This window comes from Bubalus bubalis, chromosome 3 (genome assembly GCF_019923935.1).
Source record: "Bubalus bubalis isolate 160015118507 breed Murrah chromosome 3, NDDB_SH_1, whole genome shotgun sequence".
Lineage (NCBI taxonomy): Eukaryota > Metazoa > Chordata > Mammalia > Artiodactyla > Bovidae > Bubalus > Bubalus bubalis.
This window is the reverse complement of record NC_059159.1, coordinates 106,711,384-106,736,858: the sequence shown is the minus strand read 5'-3', so window position 1 is coordinate 106,736,858 and position 25,475 is coordinate 106,711,384. Positions and strand designations below refer to the sequence as shown.

Genomic DNA, 25,475 nt, shown 5'->3' with positions numbered 1-25,475 from the left:
TTTCTGCACTGTCTTCAAAATTCGGTATGTATTTTACACACTCAGCACATCCCAATTCAGAATAACCGCAATTGCAAATGGTCCATAGCCACATATGGCTAGTGGCTACCATACTGGACTGTGGTGCAGTTCTGAACCAAACATATCTCGCTTTTGGATTTTTTTAAGCGTCAGCTGGCAAACAGAGGCATTATATAGGGAGTGCTCTAGTAGAGTAAACCTTAGGGCAAGTCGGTAAGCATGGACTTTTCCACTCCAGTAAGCACTGGGACTTTCTGACTTCTTTCTTGAGTTTGGGGTTGAACTTCTTAGTGCACTTCTCAGTATGCAGCAGAAATAAACAGTGCTGCAGCATACTCTTGAACCACAGGAAAGCGTTGTGGACCGTTCCCCCAGAGAAAAGCACTTACCTCCAGTTTTTAAAAAAAAAATTGTTTATTCCTTGCATGGATTATTACATTTATTTAAGTCACCCCAATAAGGATGACGGATATATCGTTTGCAAAAGTTGGTATGTATCTCGAAGTTTCTACCAACTTTTTTTTCTTTTAAGTTGCTTTCCCCCGGGCATGGTGTAGATACTTAATAAGGCCTAGCGCAAAGAATTCCAGGGTTGGTTTCCCGACCTCGCCAATTTTGCGGGGCGGAAGGCGCGGGTTCCCAGCTCTTGCCCACAGGCCCTGGCAGCCTCACAGCTTCGGGCAGATGGAGTTTCCGGCCTCACTCAGTGGTCACCGGGTCATCCGCCTGCGCTCCTTTCTGCCTGAGGTCTGGGCCCCGGGGAAGAGCGCGCCGGTGGTGCAAGCATCCGGAGGGCAGTTCCGCGGTGGGCCCACACCCTCCTCGCACGCCGCTCCCTGCGAGCCAGGCTGGGTGCCGTGTGGCCCGGCTGGCCGCCGCAGCTCTGAGGTTGGGCCCTCCCCCGGGGTGATTTCAGCGTTGAAGGTGGAAATACGGAAGTTTCCAGCCGCGACTGACAGATGAGGCTCGCGTCCAGCGCGGCATGCGCTGCAGCGGCTCTGCGGAGTGCGGGGGCCCCGCTGTGCGCATCCTGCGACCCTAAAGGCCTACGAGCCGCCGGCGCGCCATGGCCACGCTGCCGAGCGCAGAGCGCCGCGCCTTCGCGCTCAAGATCAACAGGTGAGACGCGCCCCGCAGCGGACTCGCTGCCGCACAGCCGCGGGCGATGGAGCGTAGCGCCCCGGCTGCTCCGAGGTGTGGGGGTGGGGTTGAGGACGACGCCCGCAGGGTCCCTGGGAGTCAGCCGGCGGCGCACCCCGAGACCCGGTGGGGCCCGGACCCCCCAGGCGGCTGTAGAGGGGCCACTGAGCGCAGTGGCCCGAAAACTGAGCTCAGTCCTGCTGGTAGCCCTCGGTCACCAGCGTCTCTTCCCGGAGCCACCTCCCCAACCCCGCCTCGCCCGCGCCGCCCTCGGGGTTGACAGGTGGCCGGGCCGGGTAGTGCGAAGGGCGCGGGGTTAGCAGTGGCAGGGCCCTCCGCCGAGTTTCTTGTAAACTGCTCCTCCTTTTGAGGCTGCCCTGAGAAGGGGCGAGAGAGAAGTGAGTAAAATGAGGCGAGTTTTGCTCAGGCAGCTGCTTCAAGACTTGGGTTATTCTGAGGAGGGCTCTTTCCCCTCTCTTTTTATTTTTCCAGAAAAGAAGTTTGGCTCCTACCGACATCGCTATTTTTATTCTCTGGTCCAAAGGAGCCATGAAGTGGAAAAAGTGATTTTTAAAAAATTCTCCATTTAAATAAACAAGAAAGGAATGGCCTGTGGCTGACATTTTTACATTTCTAGCGCTCCACTAAAGAAAGACATAGATCTAACCCACCATCCAATTCATAATAAAAATTGCACAAACTAAATGTAAGCATATTTACTGCTCAAAGTTCTCACCAGAGGTGCTTTAACTGCAGTTTTTTTTCCCTCCACTGAAAATTGCTGACAAGTGTTTGAAGACATTTTTGTCATGCCCTGAGAAATCTAGACTGTCTGGTTAAAAGATAATATGAAATTCATCCTGAAGGGTCAACTTATTATTTTACAGCCCTCACGGGGCTAGGATTAATTAGTCTTTGAGCCGAGCCTGTGAAAGGCTGGTTCCACAGTCCATTTTTGTGCTGCTAGACTTTGAAGAGGTTTGAACGACCAGGAATTGGAAGCCCAGAAAAATAAGGCGGTAAGGACTTGCGGAGGGCATGTTGAGCTTTATTAGGCATTTTATTTCCACCTGTTGTGTAGCTGTGAGCAAACCATTTCTTTTACCTTACTATTTCTTCATCTTTAAGCTAGTTAATTAGTATTGTGTACTGTGTATTAATGTTGTATTAAAGGTAGTCAAAGGTCACAAAGTATATTTCCTTGTGGCCAGTTTTTCTCCATTAGGTTTCATGCCTGTTGCCATGCAGGAGGGGCAATTCGTTTAGGGGCTGAGGGGGATCAAACTGAAGTTCCTGATGGATGTACCACTTGCTATAGCTGCTGCTGTTCTGTCTCTGAATTTTAGGTCAGGTGGTGTAACCCTGACAGAAAGATTTCTGTCGGAGGGGTGCAGTTAATCTAAGGAGAGCTGTAGGACCTGTGCTAATCACTACAAAGGAAAGTGAAGTGGCTCAGTCGTGTCCGACTCTTTGCAACCCCATGGACTGTAGCCTACCACGCTTCTCCATCCATGGGATTTTCCAGGCAAGACTACTGGAGTGGGTTGCCATTTCCTTCTCCAGGGGATCTTCCCGACCCAGGGATGGTACCCAGGTCTCCCGCATTGTAGGCAGACGGTTTACCGTCTGAGCACAGGCAGTCTCTAAAGCAGCCGAGGGGTTGGTGTAGTCTGAGGGTTAAGAGTAAAGGCCCTGGGTGGAATCAGATCTGCTTGCCGATTGGCTCTGTTTCAGACTGGACATGCTATTAATATTTAACGCCTCTACACTTTGAGTTAGTGTCTGTGGAATGGGGACACTCCTAGTTACCTACCTTGTGTGACTGTTGAGATGATTAAGTGAAATAATATATACAAAGTGCTTGTAGTGCCTGGCTCAGAATCAATGTTGAATAAATGTTTGCTATCCTCATCCACATCACTATCAGTTTTATCATTGTCATCATCATCTCCATTGCCACCATCTTTAAGATCTTAAGGAAAAAAGTTAGGAAGGAAAGCTGAAGCTGGAGAACTTCCTGTGCAGAGATCCCTTTGGGCTAGGTGTGATGATGCCAGTGGCAGGTTGGAGTTGCCTTGGGGTGGATGTTCTCTCTCAAATGGCTCCCATCTCTGTGCTGAGAATGCCAGACACGCCTTGTGAAACAGAATGTGTGATGGATCTGAGCAAGAAGAGCCCCACTCAAGTTAAATAAAATATCAAAGGCTCCCTAATACTCAGGCAAGAATAAGGATTGGATATTCCTGTTTGGGGGTGGGGGGTTCAGTTTTCCCTTTGGAAGCATTTTGTATATTGGGTAAAGAGTTATGCTAAGGAGCTTGGCAGAAATTAATGTTCGATGCAGTGGATTAATACAGACATATGTAGTATTATTAACATAGTATTAAAATGTACCACTTTTTGTTTATTTACTATGTCCCATACACTGTGTTATGTGCTTAACAGATTGTATCATTTTATATTATATATTATATTATATCATTATTATATCATTAGATTCTTACAAAAACCCTATGAGACTCACCTGAAGTCGCGTATAAAATAGGAGGATGAAGCCTGGAGATGTAGTTGCACAAGGCCGTGTAATTTGTTCAAGGCCATGCAGACAGCAGAGGCAGAGCTAGTATTACAAAGTGCTCTAAAGTATTCTTAACTGCTCATGTGCCATTTTGAAATTCTTAAGAATCTCCTTTAAAAGCAAACAAGGAATTGATTTTTAAAAACACATCAATTCAGTAGCAGCATTGCCAATTGTTCTAATCAGTGTTTAATATGTAAATAAACCAACAATGTGATGTTCTGCAATTTTGAAGTTGAAAAAGAAAATATTTTCGCTTGCATGCCTATGTACTATTTTTTAAAATAGATCAACTTACAAAAGTAAGGCAGTGTTGAAATATGGCCATCAGTACATTCAGCATGGGTTCATATTTTTTCATCTCTCTACCCCGAATGATACAGACTGCCATTAAAAAATGTTTGTGGGGGTAAAATCAATGTGTTTCCTATCAAGGAAATATCCAAATCTGATATATTAAAATTGTAACTTGTAAAGAGCTTGTTCTGCCCACACCAGCCTCAAAAAAGAGTGAGCACACTACCTCACAGTAGGAGAGGAATGATCCCCACTGTTCCCAAATTCTGTAATTTCCTGCAAGCAGCATTGTTCAGTCTAGGGACAGGGCCAAAGCAAAGGAGGAACCTGGGAATGTCCGCTAGTGCCTGTTCCTCTGTGATTGCCCTGGCTATTTCATATTTTTTTTTTTCAAAATTAATTAATATTTATTTTTGGCTGTGCTGGGTCTTCGTTGCTGCACAGACTTTTCTCTAGTTGTGGCAGCGAGCAGGGGCTACTCCTCAGCTGTGGTGCTCCGGCTTCTCATTGTGATGGCGTCTCTTGTTGTGTTGGAGCACGGGGCTCCAGGGCACCTTGGCTTCAATAGCTGGGGCACGTAGGCTCAGTAGTTGTGGCTCTCAGGCTCTAGACCACGGGCTCAATAATTGTGGTGCATGGGCTTAATTGCTCCATGGCATATGGAATCTTCCTGGAACAGGGATCGAACTCCTGTCTCCTGCATTGGCAGGAGGATTCTTTACCACTGAGTCACCAGGGAAGCCCTCTCTCATATTCTTACGAAGTCTAAATTTCCATGTGTTAGAAATCATCATAGGCCATTTTGTGTTTCCTTTTGAGCACCAAGTATAATTGTATGATGTGGTTGTGTGACTTACAACAGTCGAACATTTCTCTAGAACCCACAGTTTAGGGAGATCCAAGAGAAAAGATCCACCACTGAATTTTTCTGAGCTTAGATTCAGTTTCTTAAAAGTGTTAGATATTTGCCTTCATTTCAGTTTAATTGTTACTGACTTCCTGTGCACAAAGGAAAGACTAGATCTGAATTAGGCAATTCATAATAATGTTTGCATTGGGGGTTTCAAGCACTTCTGCATTCAGTGTCGTGATACAGTCCTTGTATGAGTGCCAAGTCTCACCAACTACCCTTTTTTTCTTAGTAGCATTTAGGGCTTTTATGTATTATAAAAATTATTATTACTCTTCTGAAAATTCATTAAACAAAATCTTAGATTCTTTCAAACACAGAATAGATACAGAACTAGATCAAATATTAAAGTAAAGGGCCTTGGGTAAAGAGAAAAGAAGTGCAGAATGCAGAAAAAACATTAATGACCCTTTGGACATTCAGTTGAAAGGATAAATAATGATGGCTTATGCTTATATAATGGTTACTGTATGGCAGTCTCTACATGTCATAACTTATTCACCCCTGTGAGGCAAGAACAATTACTGTCTCCATTTTAGAAATGGAGAAACCGGGTACAAAGGAGTAATGAAAACTGTTCAAAGTCACAAACAGCTAAGGGCAGAGCTAGGAGACAGATGCAGGCAGCTTTGCTGCAGAATCCTCTCCCTTAACCCCTTAACCCTTAATCTACCATGCTGTCATCTCAATTTTATTTTAAAATAATAATAAAATTAGTAATATTTATTGACTACTTTCTATGTGCCTGTTATCATCTGGGCTTTGTATAACTTTATTTCATCATTATAGAAAAGGAACAAAATGTGATGTATGATAAGAATCATTAGAGACTGATTTTATGGAAGATAAAACCAAGCATCCAAAAAGACATATTGCTTTCAAGAACAATCCTAATAAAAGATAATTCTAACAATCCTGAAAAAAAAGATACAAATGAATTTATGTATGAAACAGACCCACAGACATGGAAAACAAATTTATGGTTATCAAAAGGGAAAGGGAGGAGGGCTAAATTAGGAGGTTGGGATTAACACATATACACTACTATATATAAATAGATAATCAACAAGGATCTACCATATAGTGCAAGGAACTGTACTCAATATTTTGTAATAACCTACAATGGAAAAGAATCTGGAAAAGAATATATATATATATGTATATATATATAACTGAATCACTGTGCTATACACCTGAAACTAATATGATATTGTAAATCAGCTATACTTACGTGAAAAAAGAACAATCTCAATAACTTTTGGCATAAAGACGAGAACAAGAAGAAGATATTGCGTTGTTCCTGAGAAGCGTTTGCTGATTTTGTCCGTAAAAATGATGCAAGCGTTAAAATACATGTATTCAAATGTCTAAATGCATGTTTGCAGTGGAATAGTGCTATTCTTTTACTAGTGATGGCATAGCAAGGTGTGGATGCTTTCAGAAATTACTGCATTTGTCTGATGTGTTCTAGACCAAAGACCATGAGAAGAGGCTTCAGGCAATTACACTTAGAATTTTGGTCTTTCACATTCAGAATCACTGTTTGTTTGTTTGTTTGTTTTCAGATTCTTGGAAAAGCCCCACATGAACTTTAGGAATCTAGTACAATTGAAAGAACCTTCTGCCAGGGTGAACTTTTCAATTAGAGTTTTTTGAGCTCTGACAATTCACATGTATGTATAGAGCCAACGATTACTTTAGCATGGAAAAGAAAATATAATTACATCATGTGGTTACCTAGGAAGAGAGAGAGAGCTCAGGGAACCAGGTCTCCCATTTCTGCTTTCCACACAGAGCTAGTGATGGAGTGAGATGATGTTAAAAACACCTCAACCTTCCCTCCTCCTAACAGGCAGGGATGTAACAATACTCAGAGTTCTTGCTGGAGAATGCTAAGATAAAAGAGTGCTTAGTTTTTTTCAGTGGTGAACACCAGGTGCTTATTGCTGTTTTGGTCAATAATAAGTGGCTAAAGCAACAGGAATGTGCTATTCCTGTTCCCACAAATGTTCAGTCTGATTTGTTACCAGTCAGTAGATACAAAGGTTCTCTGCTGCTGCTAAGTCACTTCAGTTGTGTCCGACTCTGTGCAACCCCATAAATGGCAGCCCACCAGGCTCCCCTGTCCCTGGGATTCTCCAGGCAAGAACACTGGAGTGGGTTGCCATTTCCTTCTCCAATGCATGAAAGTGAAAAGTGAAAGGGAAGTCACTCAGTCGTGTCCAAGTCTTCGCGACCCCATGGACTGCAGCCTACCAGGCTCCACTGTCCATGGGATTTTCCAGGCAAGAGTACTGGAGTGGGGTGCCATCGCCTTCTCCAACAAAGGTTCTCTAGGCTCCAGGAAAAAACAAGAGTTTATACACTGTGGTTATGCGTAGTTCCTGTGCTTCTAGAGTTTGCACTATAGTAGTACACTTTGCTGTTTGGGGTACATAGAATAAAAACAGAATAATATCTCTGAAAATATATAGGAAGGCATCTGTATGCAGGGTGCAGTGAAATCAAATAAATTGGTAAAGTTGGCCTAGGGTATAAGATCATTATATCATGTCCCACTGTGTTCAGATCAAAGGCAGGATTAGAAAATCAGAAATGGCAATGGTACAACCAGTGTTTTATCTTTGTTCTGTTCTTTCATCTGTGTTCATCATTAAAAGTAAGAAAGTACAACAAGCAAAAATTTGTTTTAGTTACAGCTGTTAATATTTGGATGTGTCAATGCATCTTTCCATTTTTACAAAAATAAGATCATACTGCACATCCTGTTTTATGCTGTATTTTTAAATTTAAATATGAGCAACTCTTCATCCATGTAGGGCTACATTATAATTTACATAGGCTGTGTAAAATTGTGTTGATTAGGTATGCAATGATTTATTGAATTAATTCTCTATGATTGGGTTTTAAGATGGTTTCCAAGTTTTTACAATAATGTACCTAGCTTGATGAATAGCTTTATGCATACATATTTATGTGTTAGTGCAAATACTTCCCTCAAATTTCTAGAAGTGGGATTCCTTGCTCAAAGGAAAGAAATATTTTTCAGACTTTTGATACACATGACTGAGTTGTTTCCCAGTTCAGTTATACCTCTTTACATTCCTGCCACTGGCCCTACGAGCTCTCATTTCCTCACATTCACACCCCTGCCTGGTTTTATCATTCCTTTAAATCTTTATTAGAAATCTTGACCCTCTCTCCTTAATATGTCTTACCTTTTCCTGTTCAGTTTCTCTCCCAGATCCCTGTATGACCTCTGAAGTCATTCTTTAGGGATTAAAATAGTTGTACATTTCTCCTTTTTCCTTTGCCTTATGTATAACTATTGACGGTTTTAATCTCTGTCTTTCTCGCTTTCTGTGAGAGATTCTTTTTGTACAGAGAATAGGTGGATTAATTGTAAAGGTAGAGTGTTCTAGCAAGTTAGTTCTTCTTGCTTCTTTTTGAGACTCTAGTTGGCCACACTTTCATTTACTTTTACTTTTCTTAACGATCTAATTCCATGTACCCATCCTTTACATAAACTAGCGATTTTAAAGGAAGTAACAAATAGAAAATCAAGAACTGTGTTCCTCACAAATATATTGGAGTGGGTAGCCTTTCCCTTCTCCAGGGGATCTTCCCAACCCAGGGATCAAACCCAGGTCCTCCCGCATTGCAGGCAGATTCCTTACCAGCTGAGCCACAAGGGAAGCCCCTGACGTAGCTCACTGGATGTGTTTTCCCTTGGATCACAGTATAGAGACAGGGACTTCTTTCATGCTTTGGGAGTTTCCTCTTCCTCTGGGATTGGTTTTGGGGCTTATACAACATGTTAGTATCACTCTGCTCAGAAACTTCAGAAGGCTTCAGGAGTTCTCCTATCATTCTTATTATACAACTGATAATTTTAACTGTTCTTCCCTGTGAGAAGCCAAATGTTAAAATAGCAGAAGATTAGGCTAAAGGGGAACTAGATTGAGAAATGCAGAACTGTAAATAATCACCCCCTTCTTCTTCCTCCTATCTCTTGACTTTCTGATGCACAGATAAGTTAGTAGGCTTGTAAATCCTAGGTTGGTTAGTTTGATTGTTCATTCTTTCATTCATTTACTCACTCCAGCTATTGAGGGTCACTGTGTTCCAAGTGCTGTGCTGGGCCTTGATAATACAAAGCCAAGCAAGTCATGATATTGCTGGCAAAGAACAAAACAGTAACTCACAATATGGATCAGAAAAAGATGGAGCCGTCCCTTGCCTCCTAACCCTTCATCTGGGTGTTGCGCCTTCAAAGTGGGCCTCTTTAGGGATGTGCCACTTATTCTAACGATACTAGCATTCTCCAAAACATTTTGAAAATCCTTTTAGGATTCTGCTCAGAGAATGGAGTATATTTATTTTAAAAAATAAACTCAGTGGTATAAAATCTTTTCCCTTTGACAGAGAATCTATTTTTTTCTTGTTTAAAATGTTTCAAAAATAAAGGCTATATAGGTGATAATATAGCAAGTACCTAAGGGCCCACTGACCAGATTTAACAAACGTTAACATTTAGTTCTTTTTGTTTTAGATATTTTTAAATGAAAAACGAGAACATTACAGATAAATTTGAAGTCTATTCTCCAATTCTGTTCTCCCTTCTCCTTCAGAGGCCAGGATTATCACCAAGTTGTACGTTTAGTGTATATGTGTGTTTGTGTTTGTTTGTACATATCAATAAATAATATATTATGTAGTTTCTGGAATGAGCCACAATCATTAGCATTTAAGCAAGTCTGTTAAATTAAGTAATATTCAATTGAGTTAAATGGAGCCGTGTTTTTAGATTACTCTTCAAATGGCTCTGAAAGCTATTGCAAGGAGGACTTTCAAAAGTGATTACAGGAAAACAGCTCTATCTGAATAAATCACATGGCACTTTTTGTGTGAATTTATAAAGAACAATAGTTATTTAGATGTATACATTCTGGTAATGTTTTTCAATCACCCCTTACATTACAGTCACATTACTCATTTCCTGCAGTGACCAGGAAATTTTTCAAAAACCTTTTTTTCTCTATCAGATGAATGTACCTATGATTTGCATTTGACCTCAAATAAGCAATGAAGTTGATAACATATTTATTTTTAATTACATGGTTTTAAAAGCACAGAATAAAGAAATCTTCTCATTGCCTGGACAGTTGATTAGGGAAGGTAGCAAGAGAGTATGATACTTCCTCAAAAATCTTTATGGGGCTACTTGTGAGTGAAAGTTGCTCAGTCATCTCTGACTGTTTGCGACCCCATGGACTATACATACAGTCCATGGAATTTTCCAGGCCAGAATACTGGAGTGGGTAGCCTTTCCCTTCCCAAGGCCCCACTTGGGCCTTGGTAGAACAGAATGGTTGGGCTGGATTCTCCCATTTGATCAGGGAGATGTAGTTCCTCTATTGTCTCATACCTCAACTTAGACAAACTGAGAAGAATGTCCTTGGAGTAGAAAGGCTTTTCTCCAAGTCTCTCCTTTGCCTTGTGGTTTCACAGGGGCAATTCTCAGGACAGAGCAGACACCTTCTTGGATGGAACTGTTTGTGTTCTCTACAGTCAGTTCTGTGCTGTGTACTCTGAACACTCAGGAGAAGTTGGAGTCTCACCAAGAAGTTACCACCCTGAGGCCCTGGTTGTTAGGGAGGCAAATTAGAGTTGCCCACGGAGAAGGCAATGGCACCCCACTCCAGTACTCTTGCCTGGCAAATCCCATGGACAGAGGAGCCTGGTAGGCTGCAGTCCATGGGGTCTCGAAGAGTCAGATTCGACTGACTGACTTCACTTTCACTTTTCCCTTTCTTGCATTGGAGAAGGAAATGGCAACCCACTCCAGTGTTCTTGCCTGGAGAATCCCAGGGATGGGGGAGCCTGGTGGCCTGCCATCTATGGGGTCGCACAGAGTCGGACATGACTGAAGGGACTTAGCAGCAAGGAGTGCTACGGAGAAGGCAATGGCAACCCACTCCAGTACTCTTGCCTGGAAAATCCCATGGACGGAGGAGCCTGGTAGGCTGCAGTCCATGGGATTGCTAAGAATCGGGCACGACTGAGTGACTTCACTTTCACTTTTCACTTTCATGCACTGGAGAGGGAAATGGCAACCCACTCCAGTGTTCTTGCCTGGAGAATCCCAGGGACAGAGGAGCCTACTGGGCTGCCCTCTATGGGGTCGCACAGAGTTGGACACGACTGAAGCGACTTAGCAGCAGCAGAAGAAGGAGTGCTAGTCCTCATGCAGTAATTTACACCAGAATGACCATCCTCTTTCCCTTAGGCTAGGAGAACAGCCTCGGGTTCAAAGTCCACTAAAAATGCACTTTATCCTGCTACATAACATATATGTTGCTTCAAGGCAATGCTGGCCATCTGTTCTCTTCCTGTTGACCTTCTATCTGGTTTGCTTTACCTACTGGTGTTTCACTCTTTGATACCTGTTCTCATAGCATCCCTTTAGAAGCGATCTTCAACTTGCCTATTTTTTTAAATTAATTTTTACTGGATTATAGTTGATTTACAATGTTGTTAGTTTCTGCTGTACAGCAAAAGAATCAGTTATACACATATGTATATCCACTCTTTTTTAGATTCTTTTCCCATATAAGCCATTACAGAGTATTTAGTAGAGCTCCCTGTGTTATACAGTCAGTTATTATTAGTATTTTATATATAGTAGTATTTATGACTCCAGTTTGCTTGTTGTATCTTGTTGTGTACCCAATAATTTCATTTGGCTCACATGAATTTTTTGATTGACCATGACTTACTCTAGGCATTATGAGAGACAAATCCCCTCAAACCCCCGACCCAACAAGTTTTTGCCTTCAGAATTCAGCTGGAATGAGCCAATTAACATAAGTGAAAACTGGAGATGGAGCTTAATTATGTGGCCTGGTAAGGGTTAAGGGCAGGAATGGAGTATTGATGTAACTCAGAAGGGAAGGAAGGAAGGTGTAGCAGTCCTTGAGGGTTAGGAGGTAAGGCTTCAGCCAGGCCCTGAAGGACAGGGCGAGGATTGACAGCTGAAACTGGTAGAGTGGGAAGAAGGGGTAAGAGGGGCTCCATGAGAGGGAAAGGGAGGCAGCCACAGTCATTCTGATGGGAGGTGATGTCTGGGATTAGGTTGGGGCAATGAGCATGGAAAGAAAGGGGTCTGTGTCTACAGATACTTCAAAGGCGATCAGCTGGACTTGAGAAACAACTAAATATTCATTCGCTCATTTCGTGAATATTGACTGTAGTTGACACTATGTCTGGCAGGTGTGTGTTTTAAGAAGTGATGATAGAGCAGTGAATAAGCTGACAAGGTTCTTGTCTGAAAGAAGTCATTTTATAATGGGAAGATAATAAACAAATAAACCAGGAAATAACAGATAAAACAGGTGCTATGCAGAGAATGTAAAAGGGCCATATCAGGTGTATGGGTACCTTAGAATGGTCAAGGAAGGCATCCCTGAGGAGATGACCTACAGGCCTGGACCAGGCAGGGGAGTTAGCAAATGCCACACCCAGGGCAAAAGTAGGGCTGATGTGTTGGGAGAAAAGACAGCCAGTGTGTATGGATAGACTGAGTGGCGGGTGGGGGCAGAGGGGAGAGTGGGAGAAATGAAGAGAAAAGTAGGCAGAAACAAAATCGTAAAAAGCCCTTAGGAGCCAAGGAAGATGTTTAAATGTTATTCCAAGTGCGATGGGAAGGTTTTGGGAACACAGGCACATTGTGATTGACCTCTGTGTTTAGAAGGTCACTTTGGCTCCCTAGAGAAGTGGAGAGCAGAAGCAAGGTGCGCAGGTAGGAGGTAGCACAGGCCCAGGGGAAAGGAGATGGTGGCAGGACTGGGGAGCTGAGGAGAGAGGGAGAGAAGCCTAAAGCTCTGCCACGTATTTCCGAGATTGAGTTGATGTATTGGATGTGGCATGGAGGACAGGGAGAGGAAAAAATGAATAATGATGGATAGTGATGCTTTTAACAGATAAAAAGACTGGATGAGGAACAAGCTTTCAGGCTGAATCATGAGTTTAGTTGGGGACATACCAAGTCTAAGATTCATATTACAAATTCAACTGAAATTACCTACTAGGTAGTTTTATTCAGGAATCTGAGGTTCAGGGAAAAGGTCAAAGCTGATATTTAAATTTGCAAGTCATTGCCATGTAGATGCTATTTTAAAATAATTGGGGGTGGGGTGGGGTGAGGAAGAAGACATTAGAGTTATCTTGATAAATTTTTTAATAGCCACAAAGCTAAATGTGTAATGTGATATCATTTTTATGGCAAAATGTGTATATCTCCCTACAGAGATTAAGTAGATTGATATATGTGATAGGGATATGAACAGGACATGTTCCAACTTGTGATAAGTGTTGAATACCTGCATGTTAGGATTATTAATGATTTTTGTTTCCTTGTATGTGACATGTGTATTTGTATTTTATATATATATGTAAAATTTATAAATATATTTTATTTATATATGTGTATTTTACAAGTTTTCTTCAAAGAGTGTTTTTGTAATTGGGAAAGGTGAATTTTCTAAAAGAGATAACAACACCAAGATTTATATTTTAGGAAAATTGGATACAGATGATGCCAATGAGAAATTATGAAAATTAGAAATTTCAGTTAGTGTTAGGAGGATGACTTTGTACTTCTCTTGTAGAGTTTTTGTTTAACAGGCTATAGTAGATTTCACATTTCTATGTATTTGCTCTCTCTCCCTGTCAGAGGATTTTCCTTTTTACCTTACAGAATTTGATGTGGTCACTTTGAGGTGAGCTTTCAGAGCTGGCCAGCCCTTTGTTATAACATCTCTTCCTATTCTGTACAACCAGCAATGTTCTAGACAGAGGCTGATCTCTGAGGTTGTGTCCTGGTAGGTATGTGTGTGCTCAGTCATGTCCAACTTTTTGCCACTCCAGGGACTATATCCCTCCAGGCTCCTCTGTCCATGCAATATTCTAGGCCAGAATACTGGAGTGGGTTGCCATTTCCTACTCCAGGGGATCTTCCTGACCCAGAGCTTGAACCCACGTCTCTTGAGTCTCCTTTATTGGCAGGTGGATTCTTTACCATGTCCTGGAGTAGAAACAGAGCAGAGCCACAGTGGCTCTCTGAAAGTCCTTGTTTTTATAAGCCACTAAGGTATTTGGATTATTTGTTATCACAGCAAAACCAAACCTACCCTAACTAATACAGATGAGCACAACATATAGAAAATTTCTAACGAGTGGCTTGAGATTGAAGCTTAAGGCTTGAATGATAGGTCAGGATGGAAACTATTGCATAGAAAGTCATCAATGAGGTGAGGATGAGAATGGAGAACAGACACATTTGCTAAGTAGGAAAGTAGAGTGGGAAGAGGAAAGAAATGGGCCTCGGGAATCACTGCAAGTTAGTGTAAGAGAAGAGCTGCACAGAGACGAGGAAGCATTTGGCCAAGATGTGGCAGTCTGGGTTGGTATTAGAAAAGGGAGCTAATGAGGCAGTTAAACAGGTCAGATGCCAAATTAGGAGGACAAAGAAAGCCATCGAATTTGCCATGACGGTGGTCAGTGTGAACCTCTGAGACAGCAGTTTTAGTGTAGTTGTGGGGAAGGAAGTCAGACTTCACAGGTTAGGGAGGGAGTCAATGCAGAGGAAATGGAGGAAGCTGGTGGAGACCACTCCTTCCAAAAGTTTGGATCAGGCAGGGGAGAAGTGGGGCAGCAGTAACAGAGGCTCTAGCGTGGCTTTGACTTTTACAGAAATATTGCACACAGTGCTAACAGAGGACTCTTTGATCTTGGAGGGAAAGCACATGTTTTTCCACCCCATAAAATAAGTTTTACATGTGGATAAAGATACTCACCCAGTACTGTCTAATATATAAACTTTGCTTGACACTAACAGCAATTAAAATAGTCTACTTAGATATTTTCTTCCTGGGAGCTTTGTAAACTCACTGTCATTGATATGTATTATCTTTAAGAACATGTTAATCCTTTCTATTTTATTTTATTTATATTTATCTTCATGTGTCTGAAGTACAAAAAGATTGTAGAATAGAGTACCAATTTTAGTTACATTTTGCTGTTTAACAAACCACGTGTTGTGGCTTGAATTGTGTCCCCACAAAAGATTCCTAAGTCTTGGTGTCCATGAACATCATCTTATTTTGGAAATAAGGTCACTGTAGATATAATCAAGTTAAGATGAGGTCACAGTGGATTAGGGTAAACCCTAAATCCAATCACTGGTGTCCTTATGAGAAGAGACACAGAGCCACAGGGATACAGGGAGAGGAGGCCATGTGAAGACAGGAAGAGACTGGAGTTACGCCACCATAAGCCAAGGAACACCATGGTCTGCCAGCAACCACCAGAAGCTAGAAGAGCCAAGGAAGAATTCTTCCCTTGAGCCTTCAGAGGGAGCAGGTCCTGCTCACACATTGATTTTGTACCTCTGGCCCCCAGAACAGTGTGAGAATAAATTTCTGTTGTTTTAGGCCACCAGGCTTATGACAATTTGTTTTGGCTGCCCTAGGAAACTAATCAGATCAGTCGCTCAGTCTTGTCCGACTCTTTGCGACCCCATGAATCGCAGCACACCAGGCTTCCCTGTCCATCACCAACTCCCAGAGTTCACTGAGACTCATGTCCATCGAGTCAGTGATGCTATCCAGCCATTTCATCCTCTGTCGTCCCCTTCTCCTCCTGCCCCCAGTCCCTCCCAGCATCAGGGTCTTTTCCAATGAATCAACTCTTCGCATGAGGTGGCCAAAGTACTGGAGTTTCAGCTTCAGCATCATTCCCTCCAAAGAAATCCCAGGGCTGATCTCCTTCAGAATGGACTGGCTGGATCTCCTTGCAGTCCAAGGGACTCTCAAGAGTCTTCTCCAACACCACAGTTCAAAAGCATCAGTTCTTTGGCACTCAGCCTTCTTCACAGTCCAACTCCCACATCCATACATGACCACTGGAAAAACCATAGCCTTGACTAATAGAGTACCCCAAAGTTTAGTCACTTAAAACAACAGCAGTTTAGTATTTCTCATGATGCTATGGGTTTTCCATTTGGGTTGGGCTCAGTGGGGCAGTTTTGTTGGTCCTGCTGTGGTCATTCATGTGGCTGCAATTCCCTGATGGCAGGACTGAAGCTGGAGCATCTAAAATGGCCTTACTCACAAGTCCAGAGCCTTGTGGGGCGGCGGTGCTGGCTGTCCCTGTGCACGTGGTCTCTTTTTCTTCAGCAGTCTGCTCCATATTCCTTACATAGTGAAGGGAACATTCTCAGAGGATGAAGGTGGAAGCTGCAAGACTCTTTGAAGCTTATTCTAGCGTTCATACAACAACACGTAGATACCACATTCCTTGGTCAAAGCAAGTCAGAAGGCAGCCCACCTTCAAGGAACAGGGAAACAGACTCAGTCTTTGATGGGGGGAGCTGCAAAATATTTTTCCACTTTAATCTATTACAATACCCAATAAAGAAGGTGATCATATCCCATTTCAAACCTCACATATTTAAGCTAAAGGTCTTGTCATTCTCCGTTCAGATCATGATACCCATTTCACTGGCAGAGAAGCTGAGAAAAGATTAAACTGACTCCTTCAGAGTTAACAGTGAGTCATGCTTTGTGAGAGACTTTTTTGGCCCGTGGAAGACAGCTGTATGTCTGGAAGAAGTAACCACAGCCTTGCCTGGAGGCAGGTGAATAGACTTAATAATTTCTTTGGTTTCTCTTAAATCCCATAATTACACTGATGGAGCCCAGATTGCAGAGCTCTATGGTCCAGAGATGAAGCAGCAGTTTGAGGATATCAGGGAAAGAAGGTGCTTGAAAATTTCTATGTGGCATTCAAAGGAATAGGATTTGAGGCTAAATTAAATGATGAGGAAAATGGCCAATGAGCTCTTTATCCTAAGAGATACCAAACGGGCTTAGAAATTCAGTGATTGCTCTGGTCCTGTGTAAGTTCTGGGCTGGAAAGAATTAAAGTGAGTAGAAGAAAAGGATGGAGCAGAGAGGCAGAGATATCAACCTGTCAGGTGTGTGCCATGGCCTGTTTTAGGAGGTTCGCTCTTGTATAAGTTAGGATTGCTTTTTAGCTGCTACAACAAATAGACAATGCACTAAACAGTGGCTTAAATAAATAAGGGGTTTATTTATTTTTGCTGAATAAGGAGAATTCCAGTGGTTGGCAGTCTAGGCTTGGTGTGATAGCCCAAGATACCATTGGAGACCCAGATTCCTTGTGTTTTTTTTTGTTCCATCATCCTTAATGTGTGACTCTCATTCTCATGGCCAGAATATGGCTCTTGAAACTGTTCCACATTGAAAGAATATTGAAGACAGGAAGTGGGGAAAGGCCAATGAGGCATATCAGATAACTGTTCTTTTTTCAGAAACTTTCACAGAAACTCACACAATGACATTTGCTATATACCTCCTCGATCATATCTGTGTTACTTCTACTTGCAAGTGAGTTTGGCAAATATAAGTTTTTATCAGTCCAGCACATTGCCACCTCCAACAAAACTAGGCTTGAGTTAGAAGGAAGGGGATAATGTCTATCAATGGACAACTTCTGCCATTGCTCCCAGAAATTGCTGTGGGTACATATTAGTGACAGAATTTCCATTATGGCAACATGCAACCTCCACCCCTTGAACCTCCAGCATGTTCAAGCTCATCTAATTCCCTGACCTAATGAGGAGGGGTATCCAGGCTTATAGGTCTAGTATTAAATTGGCTGTTCTAACAAGTAATCCCAAGATGTCAGTGGATTAACCCAGCAGAATTTTACTTTATACTCATGTCATCGTCTGATGCAGGTCAGGAGGCTCTCCTCCAAGCAGTGACTCAGGGACCCAGGCTGCTTCCACCTTACGGCTCTGCCATCTTGGGACTTTCAGATTTTTCTGGTATCATCAGCTGTTGACCAGGAAGAAGAAAGAGTGAAAGATTGTGCCTCCAGTTCTTTAATACCTCAACTCCATAGTACTTCCTCTTACATCACGTTGATGAGGACTACTTCCAAGTCCACTGACGTGCAGAGAGGACTGAGGAATATAGTTCTTGTCTGGCAGCCACTTAACAGCAACAAATCATCACTGTGAAAGGGGACATGTTCTCTGGGGGTCAGTTAGACGTCTCTGCCACAGGGTCCCAGTCACAAAGGAGGAGCCGTTACCAAAATGTCAAGAAGCACGTCTAGGCTTGTTTGCTGTGCACTGTGCAGCTGGTGGATAGATAAGAGCCCTGTGGTCATAGTCACAGCATGGATGTGGAAGTTCTAAGGGAAGCAAACTCCAAAAGCATATGCTGAAACACCTGAAATTCCAGAAGGCAATAGGAATGCAGGGTACAATTATCCTGTGAGGCAGGTAGGTGAAAGTTAAACTACAAAATTAAAATCTAATTGCAGTCAAGGCCACCAGAAACGTCATGTGCAACTGAACACTTTCTGAAAACTCTGAAGACTGACAAGGAGCCAAGTTGCTCAGCCTGTCGTTGTTGTTTTTTCCTTTCCTGAGGACAACCAGCTCTAAAACATTTTAGGAAAAACCACAAGATGAAGATATTTTTTAAAGCTTTTGAGTGACATGGTTAGAATGAATATTTCATTTGAGAGGAAACAAGATGTTTCGGATGTTAGAGAAAGAGGCATTATAAAACACTGCACTCCTACTGAGGAGTAATGATACCATAGTCCACCCTCCCCTCTGTGACGGAACTTTGATGAGAAACTGAGTCACTTTACTTTTTGTGACTGCTTCCCTTTGAGTTGGTTGAGTTCTTTTGTTTATTTGCCTTTTAATGTTTTAGTAATCTGTGAAATCAGTCTTCCTTATTCATGCTAATAGTGTACTACTAATATTAACAACCCACAGGGCTTACACTGCAGAGAGAAAACAGGTTAAACCTTGAAGTAGGGATTTGAGGAGGCAAACAAGTCTGATTCCTATCCCAACTCTACTGATTCTCAGCAGGAGCATCTTCCAAAAGTTCGTTAACTTCCCTGAGTCTTAGTTTTCTCATTTGTAAGATAGAAATATTAATAATAGCAATATCAGTAGGGTCAAGTGAAGTTATATCTCTAAAACTGCTCCATAAATTAAAGACCATTGAACACTTATTAATGAAATATCTATAAAATGGGAATAAGTGCCATGTTTCTGTGATTACTCGATGAAGTAATATATGTCACAGACCTGACACAGGGTCTCACACTTGGTCACATAGGGTCTTAAAAAAGAAAACTAAAAGCAAATATGGACAAAGTGAAATACACTGGAAATGAGAGATGGAGAAATGTTAAAAACAGACACAACAATGTAAGGAAAGGTTTTAATCTCATTTGCAAAGCTAGTGCCCCTAAAGCATACATGCATACATATGTACTTTTTCCCAAAATAACTTTTATAGAAAATGTTGGCAGTTATGTAAGATTACAGAGGGAATTTGTTAGAGTAATTTAGGTAATGCATGTCATGTGATCACCAGGAATGTTTATATGTGAGACGGAAAAGAAAGTAAATGTTGACAAAGTAGAACCATTCAGAAGAAATGATTTCATCCTGAAAAACAGCAATTATACTTAGAGATTGGTGACCCATAAACATGTTTCCTATCCTTTTCTAAAATGAAATTGGCTTTTTATTACAAAAGCTATATATGTGAATTACAGAAAAAGCAGAAGTTCAGATAAGCAAAAAAATTATTTCCAGTTTTTTAACCTATAATCACTTTTAATAGCTTGATCTATATAGTTTGCATACATATACACATATATGCATATTTTCTATAAAATTAGAAGCATGTTTATATACTGCTTTTTATTTAAAACTATATCATAAGCAATTTTTCATATCACTGAATATTTTACAGTATACTTCTGAATGAATGCATAACATGCCATTGTGAGGCTGGTTCATAATTTAACAAATTCTCTTTTTATCTATACTTATTTCCAGTTATTCACCACTAGAAATAGCACTTCACTAAGTAAATTTATACACTTAAATTTACTTACATTTTTAATGATCCCTTATGATAATTGCTAGAGATGGAATCCCAGACTCAAACATATTCATTGATATATATAAAACTCCATATGGAAAGAGAGAGATGGAAAGAGAGACACATACAGAGAGAAATACATAAATACTTCCTTTATACTGTTGTCCTTCTCGGAGGTTTTGTGTGATACCTGTCTTTAAAAAGAAATTTAAAAATATTTGAAAAAGATGGCATCCCTGAACTTTGCCTTAATTCTTGGGGAAGGTTATTGAAAGATGATTTGTTTTCAAACAAGTATAAACTGGTAAGGTCAATATTTTATAAATTACATAAAAATTAAAATTAACCTCTGAACTGAAACCATTATTATGGTTCAGTCAGTGAAACTAAAGGTAAATTTGATTTGGACAAATACTATTAATTCGTTAGGTTTCCTTGTGGCCTCAGTTTTTAAAAATAAATGCTTCTCTGGATAATCTTGGTCCTTTTAGAGGCTATCTTCATAAATTTACCAACATTTCCAGCTATAACCAGGAATCAATAAAGTATCCCTTTTAAGTCAATGAACTGTGAATTTTATTGAAGAGTAAAAATTATACAGAAATGTAAGATCACCTAGAAAAACTATTAATTTGTTACATACAAATTCTTTCTTATTGCCAGTTATGTATTATTTACATTTACCTGATATTTAATTTTCTATTATATCTCCTTCAGATCAGTTCAGTTCAGTTGCTCAGCTATGACCGACTCTTTGTGACCCCATGGACTGCAGCACGCCAGGCTTCACTGTCCATCACCAATTCCTGGAGCTTACTCAAACTCATATCCATGGAGTCAGTTGAGGCCATCTAACCATCTCATCCTCTGTCATTCCCTTCTCCTCCTGCCCTCAATCTTTTCCAGCATGAGGGTCTTTTCCAGTGAGTCAGTTCTTTGCATCAGGTGGCCAAAGTATTGGAGTTTCAGCTTCAGCACCAGTCCTTCCAATGATATTCAGGACTAATGTCCTTTAGGATGGACTGGTTGGATCTCCTTGCAGTCCAAGGGACTCTCAAAAGTCTTCTCCAATACAGGTATTTGATAAATGTTCATTTCTCTTTCCTCTTTCAGAAAAGGGAAAGTGATTTGATGTAAATAATTGAATTCTCTTTTGAGATTAGGAAATAAGTACAGTATTTATTCCATATTAAAGGAAGGGGTAGGTACATTTTTTAAAAATTGTTTTGTTTTCTGAGCAAACTTAAATAGCAATTGCTTCTCCTCCATAGAGGAGGATAGCCTTAGTCTTCATACCAAGTAGTCCTGGTAACTCAGGCTTTATTTTGCCAGAAGAGAGCTGTCTTGAGGGGCTGCACACTCCACTGGGGCTTAGAAGACGCATACATTTCGTCTTTTTGGTTCTCAGTTTCTTCAAGACAGAGTTATGATAGGTGATTTCTACAATCCCTTTCAGAGTTAACATCACTTTTAAAATATTTATTTATTTGGCTGCTAAGGGTCTTAGTTTGGCACTCGGAATCTTTGATCTTCATTGGGGCATGCAGATTCTTTTAGTTACAGCATGTGGGATCCTTCAGCCTTGGCATGTGGGATCCAGCTCCCCAACCAGGGATTGAAGCCCGGCCCCCACACTGGGAGCACAGATTCCCAGCCACTGGACCACTAGTGAAGTCCTTGTTTTATTTTTTTAAATAAATGCTTACCATACTAAATCCACTCAAATGGATGAATGCCAGGTTCCAGAACAAATTTGAGACCCATACCTATAAAAAATGATAGCAACTAACTATGATTTTTTTTTTTAATTCTGTTTTACTGTGAAGAAGTAGACAGATCAACTATATAATTTGTTTTCATTGCCAGAGGAAGACTGTCCATTGGAAACTGAGAAATCAGTGGTATATTTCCTGTCACATCAGAAGGAAAGAGATAGACACAATATGATTAATGATCACTATTTAAAAAAATGAATTCTTGCATTTTTTGAATATTTTTTACCATGTCCTTCACATGTGTTACTTGTATAATTCTCATAACAGCCTAAAAGGTTAACAATGTTTTTATTATCCCTAGGATGTAGATTTGGAAATTGAGGCTGAGTGAGGTTATACAGTTTACCCAAGAATGTAAGTGGTAAGCTGTAGAAACGTAGGTCTAGCTGAAACCAAAACCACGTTCTTAACCACTTGCTGCTTGCTACTGCCAACTAACCAGCTTTCTCACTGAAATAAGTTTTCATCATGGCCTTGCCATGGAATATGTCACGATTGTTTTTTCCATATGCCGTAATATGTTTCATTTCACCTCAGACGGGTCAGAGGATTAACTTTCAAGAGAGATGGACTGTGTCCACTCTAAACAGAACTAGAGGTAGCCTTACAGCATCTGCAAATTCTGTGCTGGTGTCTCTTCATCACAACTTGAATATGGTCTTATGAGTTTGTTTTTTTCTATCTTAGAGTAGTCCAAAACAACTTGATTTTTCTCTCAATTTAGCTGTGAACACAGATGCATTTTCAAACTAAAGGTTATTTATTTATTTATTTTTTGCCTCCTCCACGTTATCAAAACTAGATACAATCCATTAAAAGTGGCTGCCCAGCCTCAAGGGCTTAACCAGCTCAGTGGCATAATGCATGATATTTGATTTTCAGGTGGAAGAGAGAATGTTTGGGATGTTGGGAGGTGTTGGGAGACCTCTCTCTGTTTTGGTGTGACATATAGAAAGGGATGGAGTTATTTCATTTATCTTGTTGCCCAAAACCAGATGACTCCGACAGCAAAAGTGTTTGCCATCCTACCCTCTAGAAAGAACCCCCTTTCTCTCCACAATTCTGTCATCCATCCTCAGAGATGATCTGCAGTACCTACTACTCCAGTCTTAACTTGGTCTTGAATATTAGCTTCCAAAGTTTTTTCACCACTATCCACAGAAAGAAATGCACGGTATATCACAGTCTCTCCTTTTCACACACACAGAGCACTCTATTCCCCTTTCCAGCATGTATCACAATTTGTAATCCTAAATTTGTGGGATTGCTTATTTCATGTCCCCTGCCGCCCCACCTGCCCCTCGTGGACTGGAGGCTTCAGGAGGGTAAGTTTTGCTAACTTTCCAATGTTTAGAGCTTAGCATGCATGAGTGCATTCTCAGTCACTTCAGTTGTGTCCAACTCTTTGCGACCTTGTGGACTGTACCCTCCAGGCTCCTCTGTCCATGGGATTCTCTAGACAAGAATACTGGAGTGGGTTACCATTCCCTTCCCTAGGGGATCTTCCTGACCCAGGGATTGAACTCGCATCTCTTGTGTCTCCTTCATCAGCAGGCAGGTTCTTTACCACTAGCACCATCTGGGAAACCCAGAGTTTAGCATAACACCTACCATATGTGGTGGCTCAGAGCATCAAGAATCTGCCTTGCAGGAGACCTGAGTTTGATCCCTGGGTTGGGAAGATCCCCTGGAGAAGAAAATGGCAACCCACTCCAGTATTCTTGCCTGGAGAATTCCATGGACAGAGTAGTCTGGCATCCTCCAGTCCATGGGGTCACAAAGGGTCAAATACGACTGAGTGGCTAACACACACACACACACAATTGCAAATAGTAGATATTTTATAAATATTTATTAAAGAATTAATGAACTAATTTCTGTGGCCAGCCTTCCCTAGGTCTGCAACATTCCTTCGTAGAATTCTACCACTCTTCTCAAGTCTAATGTTTGCTCCCAGCTATGGAAGTTTGAAGCCCAAAATTATTGGCAATGCTTCCCTACCATAGCCCCTGAAGACCCTACTGGTGTTTTCTTCCTGGTCCAGCTGTGGTTGGTCATGACATGTGGGCCAGTGAATTTGGAAGGTGACTGGCTACTGTCTCACGGAGTTCTTAGGGGCAGGTGCATCCCTCCCAGGGAGCTGATGGAAGGGCTCTCGGTGCAGGGGACAGACCTCTAGGAGTCATAGGACACCTGGGTTTTCTGACTGCTGGCCATTTGTTTTGCCTACATCAGGTTATCAGTCGAGGTCACACACGTTCTGAGGCTGCTTTTCTGATTGCTGACTTCACGTCCTAGGCTGCTAAGGCCTCACCCAGCCTGACATGTGCAGCGTGGTAGGCCATCTTCAGTTAACAGCATGGGTTCTTTAGCCTTTCAGGATACTTGCTTTTTTTAAAATAGGCAGCTCTCAGAGTATTCATACTACACCTCTCCTGATGAAATCACTAGGCATCTTGAAAAACAGTGAAGAAGCTGAAGGGTTCTGTCTGTAGGACTCCAGTGAGGCTGACCTCTGTCCTACTCCCTACCGAAGGCTTCCTCCATTTGCTGTATTGCTGATGAAAGGAAGAAACTGATAAATTGAAGTATCTGTGCAAAGTATCAGGCATTTACCCAAATCTTTCTAACCTTGCACAATTCCAGATCATTGGCAGAGTAGAAATGCCATCCAACACATGTTGTATAGTACTAAGATATAGATGTTAAAACTGCAAATTCACTAGACCAAGTGATATAGGACTTTAAGATGATCATTCAGACAATTTTGGCAAGCAAACAAAACAACTAAAAAGAACACACAAAAAATGTGATTTTTTGGTACCTGTTTTTTATATGACAGGGCAGGAGAGGCAGAGGAAATGGACTGTAGGAATACTTAAGGGATTATTTCTTATGGTGGAAGGAGGGGCAAATTTGAAAGCTTTACAATATGCCTATAAAATGATTCCACTTTTCTAAGTGGTCTTGCTGTCGAATCCAGAGATTGTGGGTATGTAATTCACAATTAATTTACCATTTTTTAAATAAGACCTTCAACAAGTCCAAGAAAGTTAGGTAAATGGTGAAGTATCTGTGCAAAGTATCAGGCATTTACCCAAATCTTTCTAACCTTGCACAATTCCAGATCATTGGCATAGTAGAAATACTAGATGATGGTATCATAGGAAAAGTGAAATTTACCAGTACTTTTTCTCTTTGAGGTTTCAATTTAGAGTCTCATAACTGGCATTGAAAATCACATATGAATATTGAATATTTAAAAGGTTTTATGTGACCTGAATATTTTCCTTTGACAGTAAAAATATTTTATACTTACAGCCAAAATAGAGTATAATAGGGCATATGTTGTCATTCATACCTGATGTATGAAAGAAGTATATTTCCTTATTTAGCATACGATTAATTTGAATTTGCTGTTTACTTTTAATGTCTGTTCGTCAGCTGGAGAAATAGATTATGAATTGCTATTTTGTACCTTTTCAATGTTTCCACATTTTGAAAAGTAATCAAATATGGCAAGTTACTGAACCTGTAGAATTTACACAAATTTTCTAATCTTTTCATCAAGAAGGGTATTTTTGACAGGAGATCTTTTTTGGTGTTTGTCATTTTAAAAATATTCCTACTAGTTTTATGGCAGAGAAATCTTTGTTTCAAAAGTGTGGCAGTCTCTGGGGGAAATAAATATTTCCAGCTTAAATTCTGTTGATAGTATTGTTGTTAATAAGTAAACTAAAGTC

The 25,475-nt window shown here is 41.1% G+C and overlaps 1 protein-coding gene across 1 annotated transcript in view; it reads left to right on the top strand.

The window, feature by feature from the left end:
* Positions 1-604: 604 nt before the first annotated feature.
* The window catches only part of DOCK8 (dedicator of cytokinesis 8), a gene marked incomplete in the record, with an annotated part of 208,370 nt that continues 183,499 nt past the window's right edge, over positions 605-25,475 (top strand). Inside the window, 1 exon segment of the mRNA XM_045165057.1 lies at positions 605-1,140. Within this exon segment, the coding sequence (XP_045020992.1) occupies positions 1,088-1,140 (53 nt within the window).